Here is a 19,056-nt window from a genome sequence, read left to right on the forward strand (position 1 = left end):
GTCAAAACAGCCCAATTGCTGGGTTTGTCCCTATTTTACCCAGCTTTTTTTTTTTTAGAGTGTGGCTAAAGAACATCACAGCACAAAGCTGAACATTAGAAAAGCAAAATCTCAATATCGTGACATTAAGGACTGAATGCCATATTGATGGACAGAGTAGCAGAAATAAAATAAAACAGACAAATGAAAGGCATTAAGATGTACTATATGTGGTTATTATAATTCCAAGGCTATGGAGTTTGAATATGGCTGTTAAGATTTTGAATGATGTTTCTATCTTACACCATGTCGAGTCCACTAAACGTAACGGAACAAAAAGCTGACAGTACTCCACTATTAATAAATCATCTGTTAAGATTCGTCTTTTCAACATACTTTTAATAATAGGTCATTGATTTGATGGTTACAATTACAGCTACACATGAACTGTCACAACATCTGGCACCTAACAATAGCAAACACCACTATAACTGATTGTTTCTTTCAAGAAGATCTGGTTAGTGGTACAAAAACAATGGTTATGCTTACAAAAAAAAAGTATATTTATCTTTCGGAGTGCTTCAGGTCTTCTGCTAATGTGGCATTCTGTAATTGTTCCCTTTTCTTCTCTCCCAAGTTTCAATCGATCTCAAAATCTGTCAGTTTATCATAATCCATTCAGATGAATTCAATTCCAAGTTTGGGTTGGTCACATAGTTCAGAATCTCTTTTAGTCAAATAAAATTTCATATTTAAAGTGCTCAGTCCACACACTATTACCCAGCATGTCATCACGTTCACCACTTGCTTAAAGCATATACATAAAAACATGATCAAATGTTCTTACATGACAAAGCAGTTATATTTATATGTTAATGTTGCTATTTATTGTTATATGGCAGGTTAATGCTATGCATTAAATAAGACCACTGAGAGGGTTTCATAAAAAGTCACTAAAACTATTGAACGGACTGATCACATGATGAATGGAAAGCTGATAGTCTTCTGGTGCAAAGCTAAGGAAAAGAGGAATTGCACATGAATTATACGAAACCAACCATCACAGAGCACTGGAAGTGCTCCGATTAAAAAAAGTGCATTACATATGTCAGATTCTTTAAAAAGGCTCGACATTAAACAAAATAGAACACTAACGGCTTAATACTATAAACATTAGCAGTTAATTTTATCATCATAATGGTGCAACGGTTGCTCAGTCTAAAAATTAAAGGCAGCAAGCAGTAATCCAGAGCACTCGGATCTAATAATCTAATAACATCTACAGCAGAACAGTTGAAAAGGCAACATGATATATATAATGCTTTAGCACAAACATGCCATCATCATAGACATCTCTTTTTATAGAAATAAATAGTTGAAATAAATTGTACTCTGTTTTTAAATTATTTCCATCTCTATAGGACTCTGATACACATTCAATATAAAGCATCTATCATACACAGCATACTGCAAATTCAATATCTTTGAACTCTGAAAGTCATCTGGTCAGTACAGCCACCACACGGGAAACCATTTGTTTTTTTTTTTTAAATATCCGTTAAACGCTGCTCTCTTCCTTTAGGTTCCATTTGAAATAGTTACACTGTTTGTAATTCCTTCCTATAGAAACAACATATACATACAGTTTTTTTTTTATATATATATAAGTCTTCAGAAGTCGAGTGCCAACTCACTCGAAAAGTCATTGTGTGGCATTGTGGGTAGAGTAGGTTACCCTATCCCACCTCTGAAATTTCTTTCTTGAAGATGGTTTTGCAGTTTCCATTCTGGTCCACATTGTCTCATTTTGAACAGTCATCCTAAAATAAACTTTGTGCAGATCGTGTGAATACTCCTCTCATCCTAATCCAAGCCCCATAATGTGTTTTAAGACAGGAAGTAGAACATTGCACTGTAGAAGTGCTTGCCTTGACTAAAGCACTTAGAGTAGAGCGTTTGGACTGTGTGATTTCAGCTCAGAGACTGGCCAAGGGGAGCAGCAATGCCTGATGGGTAAGTGGTACAGCACCGAGAGCGGTCGAGACCAGTACTTGCATCAGTATTATTGCATTAGCATGTTTTTATTTTATTATTATTATTATTATTTTAAAGAAACTTGATGAGAATGGCATATTCTAGTTGCTTTGTATGACCGACTTCCAGCTGAAACACATTTAAGTGCTTTAACATTCAATTTTTTTAGTGTAAACTTAATCCTAACAATGGAGTAATATTCCAACTGAAAGCAAAACCTGACATGTTATACTATCTACTCAAAAATGCACAAAAAAATATACCATAAATAACCTTTTTCCATTTGAAAACTAAAGAAAAAGTTATTTTCACAATGCTGGCCTTGACAAAATGAGGCTATATTGAATTCAATCTCAGCTGTGCGGAATCATTTATCATTTTGTAGTCTAACATGGCCTAATATGGCTATTGTTAACTTATTTCCCAGTTCCAGCAAGTAAAGTTCTATCCAAGGAACCAAAGCCAAAACCTAACCCACACATTTCAGAAGTGAAGTTCTTGTAGATTCTGTTAAGAACCTAATATAACAACTCTATATATTTGTTTTTATCCCTTCTATTCGATTGTGCACTCAGTGGCGTCTACCTTTAGAACATGGAAAACACCATCTGAAATCAACAGAGCAGATGGAGAACTGATCTAGTGAGCGGCACCAGCCCGAGTTCTATAGAAGTTTGAACAGTAACTGATGGAAGAGATGGAGATGTTGACATCTGAAGTGAAAGTGTAGGTGTACATTGGATTGACAGCACCATGAGCTTGTCTCTATCCCTCACTAATCACCCTTAAATTCCCTTTAGATAAGTGCACACCTTGTAGGGTATGACTTAATACCTTTAAGACTAATGGCACATTGGGTATGACCCAAATTCAACCTTGAAAACAAAATGTTGGAGCAATGGATGGCACATTATGGAGAAGGCGTTGCAAATCTGTCTGGAACAACAGATCCAATGATGAGAAACAATCCCTTGCCAGAGTGACCCTGGTCATGGGAATACGGCTAAAGGACTGGAGGGTCTGACACGAACACGAACAGCTTACGTTTATTGGCGTCTTCTTTCGGTTTGAACTTGCGCTTAAGGACACAAGATAGCTGCAAGTAATAGTAATTTCTGTGGAGACATGGCTTCCCCTAAGTATAGGTCTCTGTAAGCCATGTCTGACGCTGGTGATTTTGTTATGTTGATATTTGTCCTAGTAATATGGCTGGCTGACACATCCAGTTCGAAGAGTAACGCTCTTAAGTGACGACTAATGAACGAATGCGTCTCTTTGCTGAACATCGGGGAAGCAATCGAGCTGATCACACAAACACACACTCCCACATTACTAACTTACCCATGTGGATTTTAAATTTGTGCTGTTAGGATTTCACATTGATCAATCTCGAATATGAGACAGCTCCCTCCTGCAGCTCTGTGCTCTGAAGAGAGACGTCATGTTCTCTAAGATCTTATTAAAAGTTTAGCGCGTTTGGCAAGTAGGAGAAAAATCCTTAGTCTGTAATTGGATGACTGTTGGAACGGCAGCCATGGCAAGTAATTATGCCTTCTCGTAGAGTTTGTTACGTATTATCTTTACAGACTCCTCTATTTGGTTGCGTCATGTCAAAGCTAACAGGTGCTGCCGTCTTGGTGTGGTAGACTGTTGTTTAGAGTTCAAACTGAAGCGGAAGTGTTTGATTCTTCCTCGTTTATTTGAGGAAAGAATGACTCGATCAGGTTGAAATATTCGGTGAACCTGTATGTGGCTCTGGCCTCAACACAGCAGAGTTAGCACAAGCCATCAGCCTTCACATGGAGGATTTTGGAGAAACCAGGTCTTTTTTTGAGTGCCTGAGAGGAGAAGACAGAAAGGATATGAAAGAACCGGTGTTATATTTTTGGAAATACAGAATGTATATTGTATGTACAGTGTTATGTTGAGTACATGTTGTTCAAAGTTGAACAAAATTCCTTTTTTGAGCAAGTACAACAGTCAAGTCAGGTCTGATTTGGTAGGCCATTTCAGGTTTACATAATTTCTTTGCTCTGGTGAAGCACAACTAACATTAAAAAAACAACACAAGTGTTGTTATTGTTACTGAATTAAAATAATGCTGAAATAAATATAAACATAAAATTTTTATTGGTTAGTTGAACTTTTTTACTGGTTAGTTGATTAGATTTCTAGTGTTTACTTAGATACTTAGTGTTTTTTTTTTAAGTTTAAGTACAAAAATTTAAATAAAAACTGAAATAAAAATGTATATTTTTAAAAATTAATAAAAATGACAAATCCACATAACAAAATTATTCTCTCAATCTAAGTTTTTTTAATTACTAAAATTTAAAGTAAAATTAAAATGTAGAAAATATACAAATAAAGACTGATTTAAAATATTAACAAAATAATATAAAGGTACGCAAATAATACTAAAATAACACTGAACACTGCCAAAGTAAATTGCGATTTTATTTTTCAACCATAGTTGGCAATAGAGAGACCGATGTTCCATAGTGTACCTTAAAATTCTAATTCAAATCACAATTCTGCATTCTGTTGCTACATCAATTCAAATCCAATTCTGTTCCAGGATCTGAATTAGAATTTAAAAGACATTCAAATTTCTGGTGACAAAAATACCTGGAAAATGTATCTATTTTTTTATTCTATTGACTATTGTAATCGACTTTTATGTCACTTTTCGTTTTTTTTATTTATCTGTAAGTATCTCTGGATTTAAAAAAAACTTTGAAAAAAGGGAAAAATGTCTGGCAATAAGGCATTATAGTTACATAATTTGGAACTTCATCTCTGGATAATCATAATCTCCGCTTGTGTTTTGACAGTTCAACTGATCCTGTGATGTGATTAAAGGGTATTTTCATTTGGCTTTTTACAAAATGAAAGAACTTTCATTCGCAGGACCACATAGAGGAGCCAAATCACAGAGATGATATAGATCTGGACACTATACATTTGCTTCCGTGTTGATGGTGGAAATAAACCGTGGGCAGTTTCTGAACAAGTACAAAATATTTTTGAGCCTCTTATGAAAATGATATATGATGAGCAATGCACTCTGTCATCTACAGCAGCCCATTTCAGCACAGCTTGTGTAAGACATTCTGCAAGTCACTTTAGCTTGAGTTTTCACGTGGGTGGGTGTAACCCCACTTCCACTTCCTCTCCCAGTTTATCTAGAGTCAGAACAGAGAAGAGGCAGCTTCCTGCGTCCTCAAAGAAAGCAAATGGATGAGATGAATCACTTGCATTTGACTCATGGTTCCTCAAAACGGCAGCTGTGAGAGGTTCTTCTGCTTTCACTTACTCATTTTAATGCGGTCTCAGACACCGGAAACCCCATGGCCTAAGACTAAATTACTACAGAACAGCTTTTGCTAGTAATTTTAGTCTGGCAGTGGATAAACGGATATGGATGGGTCAAATTTTATGACGGTCTCAGATGTCTCAAAAACCTATCTATAGCAATGATTCTATACCTGCAGCTTGTTCACCATTTCGTCAAAGAGTTTTCTGGCCTCGGGACTGTTAGGGTCTTCAAAGTAATCTTCTATACCGATCTGGACTACTATAGACTTCAGGTTACGACACGCACCTGTGAAAAGAGTGGAGCTGGGAATGAGTAAGAGAGTGAGGGCAGAGAGTCATTTTGCAGGAAGTGCGGGCTTATTTCTTGACATTCATAGCTCTAAATCTAAAGATATAACCAAATCCAATGTTTAATCTGAACATTTTCCAACAACTAATTTAATGATCTTTTTTAAATTAACTGCAAATACAGGAGTATTTTCTAAATTCCTTAGTCTCTTGCAATTCATTAAATGCTAATTATTAAAAAACGTAATAATTAATAAAAAAATATTATAAATGAATTATAAAAAAATATAAATTATAATTATATTTTAAATTAATTAAATTACTTATTATAAAATTTTTCATTAAGAATTAAACTATTTCATTATTAGAAATTAAATCATGTATTTTAAAGAATTAAATATTTAATTAAATTATTTAATGGAGTAATTTATTTTAATAAAGCATTATTCAACATCTCTGCCTTTAACATCACCAGGCTTCCACTGGTTGATGCTTAGTTTAGATGCACAAATAGAATTACTGTTCACTGTTACTGTTCAAATACCAAACCATAATAATGAATACGAATCTGAATCAATTTGTGTGGACTCACTATTAAAGTGAAGCAGGGCTTTAGGAGTAACAGGAGTGGATGTGAGCACCAGCATCTCCAGACCCTTCAGTCCCTCTCGGCACATCTCAGCAGCCACTTCCTGATTGATCTCACTGACGTGGTCCAACTCTAGCACCTGCAGCCTCATGCAGTTCCTTGCTGAAGATATATACACACAGACAGGGTGATTACTGTCTTTGTGGAGATAGAAGGCATCAAAGAAAGTCTATTGGCACAGTGGTAGTCAGCTGCATCAGAGACAAAGTTAAAAGGAATGCTTCACTCAAAAATGAATACAAAATAAATGGCTCCAAAAAGCACTATGAAAACATGAAAGTAGGTTATACTACATGTGCACTGTTTTTAGGTGAGCACAGGAAGAGAACAACTCAACTAATACACAGCTGTAGTCCTTCTGAAAAGTGAGACACTGAGGATAGTAACTGGAAGTGAAGTGGAAGAAAATAGCTGAAAGGTTTGAGAAAAACAATTCTGTTTATCTTCCTGATTACGTTATCTTAAGTGGTCTATGTACGGCTAAGATGTTTTTTTTTACATAGCTAACCGCAGTCTTGGGATTCAGAAAGGTCAAAACCATTATATCAACACGAGGAAGGTACTCAAGCAGAGTAGAAAATGGCTCCTCTTCCTTTAAAAAAAAATCTATTTATAGTAAAATTGCATACCATAAACATGTGCCTCCGGTTTACTCACAGCAGCATGTTAAAAGTGTCATTTCCAGTGTCTCTTTGTCCCAGTTTGCAATGGGAATAACAAAGTACTCTCTATGCTACATACAGTAGGTAATGAGTTATGTTGCCTTGCAATGCTTATCTGAGAACAGCTACTTGGCTAGTGTAATAATTAAATAAACAATTGTTTTTTAGGGATGCAGGTGATAAATCAGTGCAGAAGGGGTGTCAATATCCAAAGCATAGGTAATGTTTTTTTTAAAGAAAAAACACAGTAAATACAGTAATATTAATACCATTTAAAACAGTTTCCTATTTTAAATATATTTAAAAATCTAATTTCTTCCTGTGGTGGCAAAGCTGAATTACTCCAGTCTTCAGTGTCACATGATCCTTCAGAAACCATTCTAAAATGCTGATTTAGTGCTCAAGAAACATTTCTTCTTATTATGAATGTTGAAAACATTTGTTTGAAATTCTTCAGTCACTTACTTATATAATCTTACATGCGTGTATGTATATATATATATATACATACTGTATATATACACATACAAGCATATTAAGAAATAATGGCAAACACTATTTCAGTTTACTCTCACTCACCCAAAGAAGCCAATCCCTGTATGCCACAGCCAGCTCCGCCCACACCCAGAGCTCGCAGGTGTGGCCAGCATCTGCCAATGGTCTGCAGGCACCTGTTACTGAAGCGTGCTGGCTGCTGACTGCAGAATGACAATTCACATTTTCAATTATTTACATTAAACTTTAAAAAATATTTTTTTCTAATATCAAAGACAAATGCTCAAAAAAGACAGTAGATGTTGCATTTTAAACTGACATAATATTTAAGCTATCAAACCATGTTTAAGAACCACCTTAACAAAAATCTACAATTGTCTTTGAAACAAATAAGTGTATTTTCACTCTTACCATGGATGTAAAGGTGCCACCTGTAGTGAGATGATATCTCTGCAACCAGCTCCCAGTGCCCAGATAACTTCCTGTCCAACAGGGTCTGTTGCGCTCCTAAGACATAATCAAAATCAACATCTGAGAAACTTTCCCTCTCTGCCTTTGTAAACCTTGTTATGACCTGTCAATGGGAACTAAGCATTCATACACATTAATCAACGTGTTTATTTCTACTCTGATCTGTACTGGCCTTGGACATAATTACAAAAAGTTTTCCTGCTAATATATGTATGTAATATATGTAAAAATTTATGAGTCCACAGTCTACAGAATCTATGCTTGATTCCAAAATTATGTTTGCATCCTTAAAGTATAGATCCAATTTATTACATGATAGCTTACTGAATAAATATATATGAAAAATAAATTAGAGTTGTTACTATTTTCATTAAAGCAATTTAGCAAATTATTTTCCCAGCACAGTGGTCATTAATAGTCATTATATTTAAATGCTTTTGTATTCATTCTCAAAAGCACTGGAATATAGTTTTCTCCCACCTCAAAGGTTTTGTGAGTGAACGCAAAGTTGCTTGGGAAAACGCAAACGTTTGCAAGTGAACACAAAAGCATTGAAATATATGTTTTTCTCCCATCTCTCTCTCTCTTTTTTACCATCAGCACATCCCTTTAGAGGCTCTGTAAAAAAAAAAAAAGGTGTAAATCTTATAAGAGAAAACTCAATGTTATGACCATATGCCATTATTATATCTAACAGCCAGTCAGCCATTAAAAAAAATGTTTTCATCCTTTAAGCATACATATCCAATTTATTACATGATTGCTTAGTGAATAAATAATTAAATAGACATGAAAAATTAATTAGAGTTGATATTATTTTCATTAAAGCTAAGCAGTGAATTGATTTCCTGGGGACAGTGCTCATTAATACAGTTTAGGAGTCATGATACAAAAAAATATATCTGCTTGTACAAGGATGCAATTGACCGATCAGAGTCAAGTATACCACAAAGTTGTGTAATAAAAGAATATATGGACAAAAAAAGGACTAAATAGTGCTCCCTTGTGGACCAACCTGTATGTGACAGCCTGTAGTGCCCTGCAATAACAGCTGGCCAACCACAAAGAGCGATCGGTCAATAGATTCGGACAATGAGACACCTTCAGAATGAGCAGATTACTGCCAGTAGCTTTCAACAAAGCCTCCAGACCCTCCTCAAGACAGCCACTAAACACAAAAGAAAGAGAATCTATTAACACAATCTATTAACATTTCAGTTTATACAAAATATGTGGGGACTATGGTGACCAGATGTCCTAATAAAGTTATGACCCATACGCCAATGTGATATACAGTATGTACAAACATGTTTTTGCTTCATATGAAAATATATTTCATATATGAAACCTATTAGAAACGGGAACAATTTCATATATTAACATCAATATCTAACCAAATATGTTTATGTATGTGTAATACATTTTTGAACAAATGTCATGTACATGTATATCCATCCTAAAACCTGTCAATACATGTTGATAAATGTAAGACAGACATATATTTAATTTGTGTGTGTATATATATAAGTACATAAAATTGCATACATAAAATATATTTTGTTGACATTTGTGGTTGCTACATATAATACCACATAAAAATCATCTACTCAGAGAATGATTTAGTATGGGGACAGTCCTGAATTTATTAGCCTGCAATGCCATTTGGTTCAATAATGAATCTTTAGTTTGATTGCTTTTTGATTTTTTTGTCTCGTACAGGATATTTTAAAATTAAAACATTACTTTCAGCTTTAAATCCACCAAATATACGACGTCTACTTCAAAGTCTTTCATGAGGTTTTCAGCTGGCACTCTGATTGAGGTGATTTAGCAGAGCAATTAACAAGCTACTCAGTCTGTTCCCTTCTCACACTGGATTTCCGAACAAGCACTTCACAAGTGTCAGACTGTGTGAGTGAGTGAGTGTGTATCTGTTTGGTGTGAAAGAGTGATGAGAGGATCAGAAAAGAGTGCAGAAGGTAATAAAACAACGGCGAGAAGAGGAGGAGGTGCGTGGAGCTGTGGGAAGGCAGTAGCCACACAAACAGCAGGGTCAGTATGGTACAGTAAACAGCAGGCGTAGTGGGAGACCGCATTACCGTGTGCTCTTCAGATACTCCTCCTTTGTCTCTTTTTTGCCCCTCTGCCGGGGTTTGAGGTTCTGGAGGATGAGGGAATGCATCTGTGTGCACCACTGAGACAAAGTGCACAAGAACTAAACAAACATAGCGAGAGACAGAGTTAGAGAGCTTGGCCTTTTTTCAGGACTATTAGCAGTTACGAAATACGTGGGCAGCAGATAATTAATGCTACACCGTTTCACATCTCATTCAGAACTGTTAAATGTCTTTTGGGTCAGTCCTTTAATGCAGTACATTTTCATCTCCGCATCATATATACACATCATATATATATTTAGTATAATCTTTAATAAAATATCACAATCACAATTTTTAAAGACAGAAATTAAGATGATAGAATTCAAATTATTATTATTAATATTATACTTCTATCAAAATATTGCACGGTTGAATTCTGAATAATTTCACTAGACTTAAGTTAATGTTTTTTTACATAGCATCCCAGGTGCTATGTACTAACTTAATATGACAATTTATTATTTATTAATATATTTCATATTTATTAACTTATGTTTATGTTTTCTTATGTGCCTTTTTTATATTTCTATTTGGCATTTCAGTTTTAATTGTAGTCTCTGTAATTCTAAACGATATATGTGTAAAATATATTTTAACATTTTAATTTTCATCAAAACATATTAATTTGTCTATTAACTATTAATCATTACATATTTCCCCCCCCCCCCCGTGCCCCTAATATCACTTTCTATCCTATCTACAATTTCAAAAATAAAAATAAAAAAAGACACCAAGCTCTAGGTCCAGGAAGTGATATCATTACATATTATTTTTGTCAGCTAACTCGCAATTCTTTGAACAACTGACAACTTTAGTTCTTTTCTTGCTGTGAAGCTCTAATTTTGAACTAAAATAAAGCACAAGCATTTTATTATTAAGTTACTAATTAGCCCAAAAGGTACTGCATAACAGGAATGACCCTTTTAGTTTTGAGTAATTCATAGTCTAATGAAGGCTTAATCCAAAAGCAGTTCTGCTATTAAAAATGTGATAATGTTTAAAATGTTCAAGACAATAATTATGAGTACTATAATATAAATACTTATGTCATGTTGTAGTGTAGGAGCATACATTTCAGGAGTAGCTTTTTCAGATTTTAAAAAAACATAAAAATAAAATTCCAGGCTGATTTGATTTCATTCGCTGAAAAGGCCATGGAGAAATTAAAAGAGAAATATATTCTGAAAACCTGCAGAAAAAGTAGGCGGTCAATTCTGAAATTGAACAGAAGTACTACAGTAAAAGTGTGTGTGTGAATGGTGTTAAAACCTTTGAAGAGATGCGAGCGTTCTCCAGCAGCACTCTGGTCCACACCGCCGGGTGACGAGCCACAAACTTCCAATCCCGGCACACCTCGGCCGCTCGCAGGAGTGTCTTCATATCCAGGTACGTAAAGATACAGAAGAGAGCAGCACGTATCTTCAGCACCTCAGGACTGATCACCTCGTTTACTTTAGATGGGCTTTTCTCGTGGCGACAAGGCTTGTATCCCCCTTCAGAACGACCTGCCAACACGGAGAATAAGAGCTAAAGGAAGACTTGCTTGACAGCTGTGGTCACCATTTAGTTTTCCTGCATGTAAAAGAGAAGACCTTTAGCACACTGAACTCCACACCGAAAATGGGTGAGTTAATTTTTGCCTGAATTAATCCTTTTACTGGCTGCATTACCATACATTGTCATATGGTGGCGCCTCAGTCAAATAAAAAGGATAGCTATCAGTCTGTTTGCTCTTCTCACTGCCTCCTACAGGTTCTGAACATCCTCCAAATCATGCAATCAGCAGGCCATTTCTATCTCACAGCTCCAGTTTGACAGACTCTAGGTTTACTTGAGTCATACACGATTTGCTGAAGATCTAACGAGACTGAGACTAAAGAAACAGGTGTTGTTCTTGTTTTATAAGATGTAAAATTTTTAGGCAAAATCTGCCAGAAGTTATGACTCAAACAGGGCAGGAGGGATTGTGTATGGCTATGGTAAGGAAGGCTATGGTAGGCCTTCACCTGGACATGGGCATTATGTTTATGCATTCAGTTACATTCAAAAGCTAGCTGGATAAACTAGCCATGACTGCTGGTCTAGGATCAGTTTCTCCTACCCAAAACCAAACATTAACTAATAGCGGGATGAAAAAAAGATGACTCTGGATCAGTGGATGCAGGCAACATCATCCCACATTGTTTGCCCTGCTGGGAAAATGGTCTTGATTTCTGAAATTATTTTTAAAAATGTAAAAGTTTAATTACCATTAATTAATAATAAAAATACCAGAATATTAATTATTGTTACATACAAATACAGTTTTACTTGTGAAATAAAAAGTGCTAAATTATATCAGTATAACAAATTTAGTTTATTCATATGAGTACAAATATTTTATAAAATAATCTATTAAATAATAAAAAATATATATAAAATAAAAAAAATACATTCATATCTGCATTTAAACGCTAAACAAGTATGCACTTAAGTGGATGCAGGCAACCTCATTGTTTGCTGCAAAAAAAAGCCTTAATTTCTTGATTTACGCCATTTTAGATTTAATTAATTAATAAAAATAAAAGAATAAAAAAGGTCATAATAATACTTATTTAATTAATGCTCACCAATAATTATTTATTATTTAATATTAATTAAATAATTAATTTGTGAAATAAAAATGATTAAATTATGTTTGTACTAAAAATGAATGAGTTCATCCAAATATGTAAAAATAAACTACAAATAAAAATGTGCAAAAATAATAATAACAATAATAACAGAAGAAATACATAAAATAATAATCAAAAATGATTTTATTTTTGCATTCACATCTGCTAGAAACAAGTCTGCACTTAAATAAATGCACAGAATTCATCCCTTGATCTCTCCAATGGATTTAATACCAACTTCCAAATACTTTTTGAGGTTGACACTTTGACATTGTTTGACATGGAAGGCATATGTATCATTCAAATATAATTTCCATGCTGTAATGTTATGAAAAAAATCATGCATTTATTTAGTTAATTCCCTTTAACTTTTTTCAATAAGATGTGAGCAGGCCTACTGCTGCCACCTACAAAGGTTGGTAACATTTTCTGCCACATAATCTGACAGCCGAACAATGGAGAGTTGACAATCTGCAGAACAAAATAACAGTACAAATGAGCCTTAATCAATGTAAATGAAATGCATACAGTCAAGATATCATGGCCTTAAGTCACACTTTGTATATGGTATGATTTCTTATGAGAGCATAGAGTAGACTATTGGTTACTCATTTCGCTCTTCCCAGAATGACCTGGAGTCAGTAGGTGGAAAATTGTGCTCATTGCTCATGGCTTTATGACACACGCTCTCTGGCCTATGATCCTGACAGCAGTTGCATTCATGTGACCTAATTTTCCTCAGCCAGCGTCCTGGTCCTCTGACCCGACTATACCGTCATTATTTTTATTAAAAAAATGGCTGTGATTCTTCAGCTCCAGTTGCGCAAATGGTAAACTGCGTTCCGTGGTCTTTTTGACGCGATTGACCCGAGTTTGAACCTGCCTTTTGCCAAATGTTTTTTTCCCCTTTTCAAATCTCGTATCACATCGTAAAGGCATTTCTGTCAGGACCACTATCGTCAAAGATGATTGACAATTAGCATACAGTTTAGATTGGCGGTATGGTTCTGTTCTGGACAAGAACTCCCTGCGCATCCATGCAGCCTAGCATGGATGAGAGCAGCGATAACCCCCCCCAGAGTAAACAGAACAGAACCAACATAAATATATTACAGATATCGTTAAAGTTCAATAATGTTATGTACACATTTTAGAATTAGTCTGATTCAAAGGATAATCAGAAGGCTGAATCCTGACTGACAGAGGAGGAGTTGGGGATGGAGGAGGGTAATTAGCTATTGAGCAATGTGAAAACTGCTGATACTACTGCGGGACCTTATATATGAATGCTTAGGCAAGTTTAGATAGGTGTCGTATTCCCATAGGTTGATGGGGATCAGCTGAGAGTCAGCTGATGCGAGCTTGACTAACGTGACCTGCCAGAACTAACGCTACACTAGATTTATTGCCCGCCTTGTTGGCAGAGGCTATTTACACTAACTCCGCCCACCAACGTGTGATTGGGCTAGTCAACTTTATAAAAAAAATGGCTGTGATTCTTCAGCTCCAGTTGCGCAAATGGTAAACTGCGTTCCGTGGTCTTTTTGACGCGATTGACCCGAGTTCGAACCTGCCTTTTGCCAAATGTTTTTTTCCCCTTTTCAAATCTCGTATCACATCGTAAAGGCATTTCTGTCAGGACCACTATCGTCAAAGATGATTGACAATTAGCATACAGTTTAGATTGGCGGTATGGTTCTGTTCTGGACAAGAACTCCCTGCGCATCCATGCAGCCTAGCATGGATGAGAGCAGCGATAACCCCCCCCAGAGTAAACAGAACAGAACCAACATAAATATATTACAGATATCGTTAAAGTTCAATAATGTTATGTACACATTTTAGAATTAGTCTGATTCAAAGGATAATCAGAAGGCTGAATCCTGACTGACAGAGGAGGAGTTGGGGATGGAGGAGGGTAATTAGCTATTGAGCAATGTGAAAACTGCTGATACTACTGCGGGACCTTATATATGAATGCTTAGGCAAGTTTAGATAGGTGTCGTATTCCCATAGGTTGATGGGGATCAGCTGAGAGTCAGCTGATGCGAGCTTGACTAACGTGACCTGCCAGAACTAACGCTACACTAGATTTATTTTCAATAAAATTTAAGGAAATAATCAAAAAGTTGAAAATAAAGTATTGGGTAGGGTTAGGGTAGGTGTAGGGAGGGCTTTATTGTACCAATAAGGTGGCATCCATTTAATAATTTGAATTAAAATTATAATTTACACTCAATACGTTATCATTGCATACTGTTTTATAAGGTACTACAATACTGAAGTGCAGATAATTGCCACTATTTGCAACAAGTAGTATAAATAGCAGAAAATCCTGCTATTTTAACATAGTGTAAATAATCTATGGCTACTTGCACTTAGTGTAAATAGCAATAGAGGCTATTTACACTAAGTGCAAATAGCTGCTGCCTTTTTTAAATATAGTCTGGAGCTTTTTATTTACCATTCAATTAGCAATGTTGCCCTAACAACTAATTGAAATACTAATACTAAAAAGATGAAGTACTAAAACTAATAAAACTAAAACTGAAATCTTTAAAACTGAACACTTTATACAGTAGCCACAATGTATGTCATAACTGCCCAGACCCAATGAATGCTATGATCAGTACAACTTATATGTAAGAACTATCTATTTGTAATTTTCATTTGAAGCTAAAAATAGAGATAGGAAGCAATGGATAAAGACGTCTTTCCCCTAAGTCTACCTCAGACAGATGCACAAACTCTTTTGCAGAAAGGACTGCTGTGGACCGTAGGGCAGCTTATATTTAATCCTAAGAAATAAAACAAAAAATATATTCAATTTCTAAAAACACATTTTGTAATGTCTATAGTGCTTTACTCCTGTGTGAGATTTTCTCAGCAACTTGCATATTTAATTATAATTATACAATTTATTAATCATTTTGTACTAATATATTTATTCATGAATCAGAATATTATGAAATCTATTTGAATTAATTTGATCAAAAATACACAGGTGCAGGTAAATTTATTGTTTAAATGAAGCTCCATTGACAGAACATATATGAAGAGTATACACAACTGTTCAACACTTCGAGGTCAGTAAGATTTTTTTTTTTTTAAGTCTCTTAAGTTAAATCGTATAAGTGCACAATAAGGCTGTATGCCTCATGACAACTCTCTGAGAGTTTAGCACAGTAATATACATGGCAATGTTAACGTGCTTGGTCTTGGAGGAATAGATCTGCTACGCTGCTGCTGCTGTGGCAGAGCAAGTACAAGAGATTTTCTACTATCACATCCACAGACTGCTGCTGTGAGCATGTAGGTAATACTGCTGCAGCACATATAACATATATGAAATAACCCCGTAGCAGATCTATACAGGTGGAGCTGGGGAAGGTGGAAGGTTTCTGAAGCACACTGCAACCGCTACAGCAAGTAGCGAGTATTTGAATGTTGAGCAGCAAGCTGCTGATACGAAAAGAAACCAATCAGCTGTGCCATATATGATTAATGATGCCATTATGTCAGATTGAGTAAGAACCTGTCAGCCTGTGCCGATAGTTTCATAGTTTCATTTGACAGAACTTTAGATTAAAGCAGTATTGTGAAATTTGATATTTTGTAAAAAAGTGTATAGGGTCGCTAGAGACCCGAGGTATGTAAATGTGTAAGTATTTTTTCCTGCGCAACTATATTTACATGTCTGATGACTTAACATGTGCAATCATCTTTATTCCTCAAGGTGGCACTGTTTGACACACAATGACGACGTGACGTTTCACTCATAATTGCGGCAGGCATAAAAATGAATATCATCAGCAAAAATTTTACTGATTTTAACGGCTTTACTGCAGAGCAATTACTATACACAATCAAATATAAATGTCAGTGTCATTTGATGCTGGATGTGGTGAATAAGCTGCCAGTGATCAAAATACTGAATATGAAGTCATTGAAAAGGATAGTTTTGAGAATATGGTTGAAATCGTGAATGTGAGGCGGATGCTGAATGTACTGTGGAAGTGCGCTCTGACGATGACAGCGATGGTAAAATCATCTGCTCAAATTGAACCTTTTTAGGTTTCAAAAGGTAACGAAATATGCTTTATTTTATTCTTCTGTAATTGTTCTTAAAATATCAAGAGAGTTTTTTGCTATTGCAGCAGTTAGAGATCCATCCGTGCTGGATATATTGGTCCGGGTCGCTAAAGACCCAAATATGTAATAATGATTGGCGAAACATTCATGCATTTAAGGGTTAAAGAAAATTCTATCATCAATTCGCTCCAGAATTTGGGCATTTGGTCTCCACTATGTAGGCAAAACCTGACCTGACACACACATGCTCTCAGTACACACACAACAAGTGTTCACCACTATCCTTCAAGAGCTTTGGGTAATGGTTGTTTTTGGCCTTGTGCTTTTAGGCACTTTAGTTTTGCCACACACAGCAATGCGTTTATGTGTGTGTGCCTGTGTGCAACAGGACTCTTTCCGCATATCTTCTGCATGGCTGAGAGATTACAGGCTGGTTTAACCCTGAGGCAAATGCAACAATCTAGAGATTTTCCCAAGACACATCCACACCAGGCCGACTCCAACATACCCACCACCTCTCTTAGCAGATAAAAGACATAAACATGCTGCTCTGCCATACAAAATTCTGATGGCAAAATGTTATGATAAATGTAATACTTCAAAGTCTGAAGAAAAACTACACTTTCACGGTGCTATAAAAGAGATATTTTGGTATCTTTATGAGTGAGTCACTGAATCAGTCATTCAACCAATTTGTTCAAACGCGTTAATTCAATCAGGAACAAAACAAATGACTGTGATTCAGTGATTCATTTAAATGATCTGATAAAAAAATAACTTCTATAATTATTCAAATTTAGAAGAAGAAGAAAATTTGGCTGATGTCAAAACAGGCAGAATTCAGCTATGATGAGACTTACGCAGTGCTGGGGGAGGAACGTTGATCAGACACTTGGTACATGCCCCTCGATGCTCCAGAGATACTGGAATTTCTCTATGAGAGAAAGAGAGAGAATCAAGTTAGAGTGTGTGTGATGATCCAAAATTTCACTGAGCACAACTGAGATATTGTAGCTCAACATCAGCAGGGAAATAGAATCAAAACAGATTGACAGGTAAGGTAGAAAACTAGGACCAGTCTGAACTGTTCAGACATGATCCAGACTAGAGAACTTTTTCACATTTCCGGGTTTCTCAGCAGCAGAAGTCGTCATAGTTGGGTAAACTTCTATAGCAATGAAATATATTTTTGGCATTCCCATTTGCTCAAATAGCAAAAGATAAGCTGCATGATAGTGTTTTCATGACTTTCAAAAAAAGGAAAAAAAAAAATCGAGAGAGACTGATAACGGCAGTCAGTAGAGAGAACGATGTCAAATTTACCGTCACTCCCATAGACGCTGTGTTAGAAACACCCTCGCATTAGTGTTAACTAGTTTTTTGTAATTTGATGCAAAGGTAATAATACAAAGTATAGTGTTATAAATGTACATACATTTTTAGAAAAACATCTAAATACAAAAATGCAAAAGACTTTGGAGGATTTACGATGCTGATGACCTTTGAAATGTGTCTTGTGAAAAGGGTCCATACAGTACATGGAAGAAACATGTCACATTTAAACAGTCCAAAATAACAGCACAGCCAACGAGACAGCAGGTTGCTCTGCATCACTGATTACTCATCTTACAAATAACTCATTTGTCATTTAGCTGCTTTTATGCAAATTGGCTTACCGTACACTTATTACATGGACAATCTCCTTGGTGCAACCTGTGTTAATGTGCCTTGCTGAAAGATTCTACCAGGCCAAATGATAGGCAAAGTTGCACCAAATCGAATTTGCTTCCTGACAGTCAAGCTCATTTGATCAATTGCGTCAGTTTAACAAATCTGCTGAAAGCCTCGTCAAAGGATACTGCATATTTTAGGTTTTCTATGTTTTTAAATATTGTGTAAAATTGTGTTTATTTAATTTCAGCAAATCTACACCAGTGCTATTTTTGTATCATTGATATACTATAATAATTTTAGTTAATATTGAGTTAGATTTTATTTATTTTTAGAGTGTTTTCACTTTAATTTTAAAGTATCAGTAATTTTGTTGTGTTTTTATACGTTTATATAGTTGTTGTTGTTGTTTTTAGTTTTAGTTTTAATCTAAATAAACAGTTTAGTTTAAATGTGAACTGTTGCTTTGGCAACAAGCTGAAATAAAATACCTTATATATATATAATATATTTTATTTCACGTAACAAAATGGATTGGTTTTATTTGGGTTGGTTTTGTTTTAGTTAACTATAACAACCCTAAT

At 35.4% G+C, this 19,056-nt stretch overlaps 1 protein-coding gene across 1 annotated transcript in view; it reads right to left on the reverse strand.

Annotated features, from left to right (window-relative positions):
* Nucleotides 1-361: 361 nt before the first annotated feature.
* Nucleotides 362-19,056, reverse strand: part of LOC107567034 (F-box only protein 41-like) — a 57,486-nt gene continuing 38,791 nt past the window's right edge. The window contains exons 6-13 of the mRNA XM_016252625.1: nt 11,325-11,582; nt 9,996-10,111; nt 8,912-9,064; nt 7,837-7,932; nt 7,510-7,628; nt 6,212-6,370; nt 5,502-5,617; nt 362-3,851 (exon numbers count right to left, since the gene is read on the reverse strand). Coding sequence (XP_016108111.1) covers nt 3,789-3,851; nt 5,502-5,617; nt 6,212-6,370; nt 7,510-7,628; nt 7,837-7,932; nt 8,912-9,064; nt 9,996-10,111; nt 11,325-11,582 — 1,080 coding nt within the window. The 3' untranslated portion in view covers nt 362-3,788. The remainder of the gene's footprint in view (nt 3,852-5,501; nt 5,618-6,211; nt 6,371-7,509; nt 7,629-7,836; nt 7,933-8,911; nt 9,065-9,995; nt 10,112-11,324; nt 11,583-19,056) is intronic.

Source organism: Sinocyclocheilus grahami, unplaced genomic scaffold, assembly GCF_001515645.1.
Source record: "Sinocyclocheilus grahami isolate Dianchi unplaced genomic scaffold, SAMN03320097.WGS_v1.1 scaffold1123.1, whole genome shotgun sequence".
In the NCBI taxonomy this organism is placed as follows: Eukaryota; Metazoa; Chordata; class Actinopteri; order Cypriniformes; family Cyprinidae; genus Sinocyclocheilus; species Sinocyclocheilus grahami.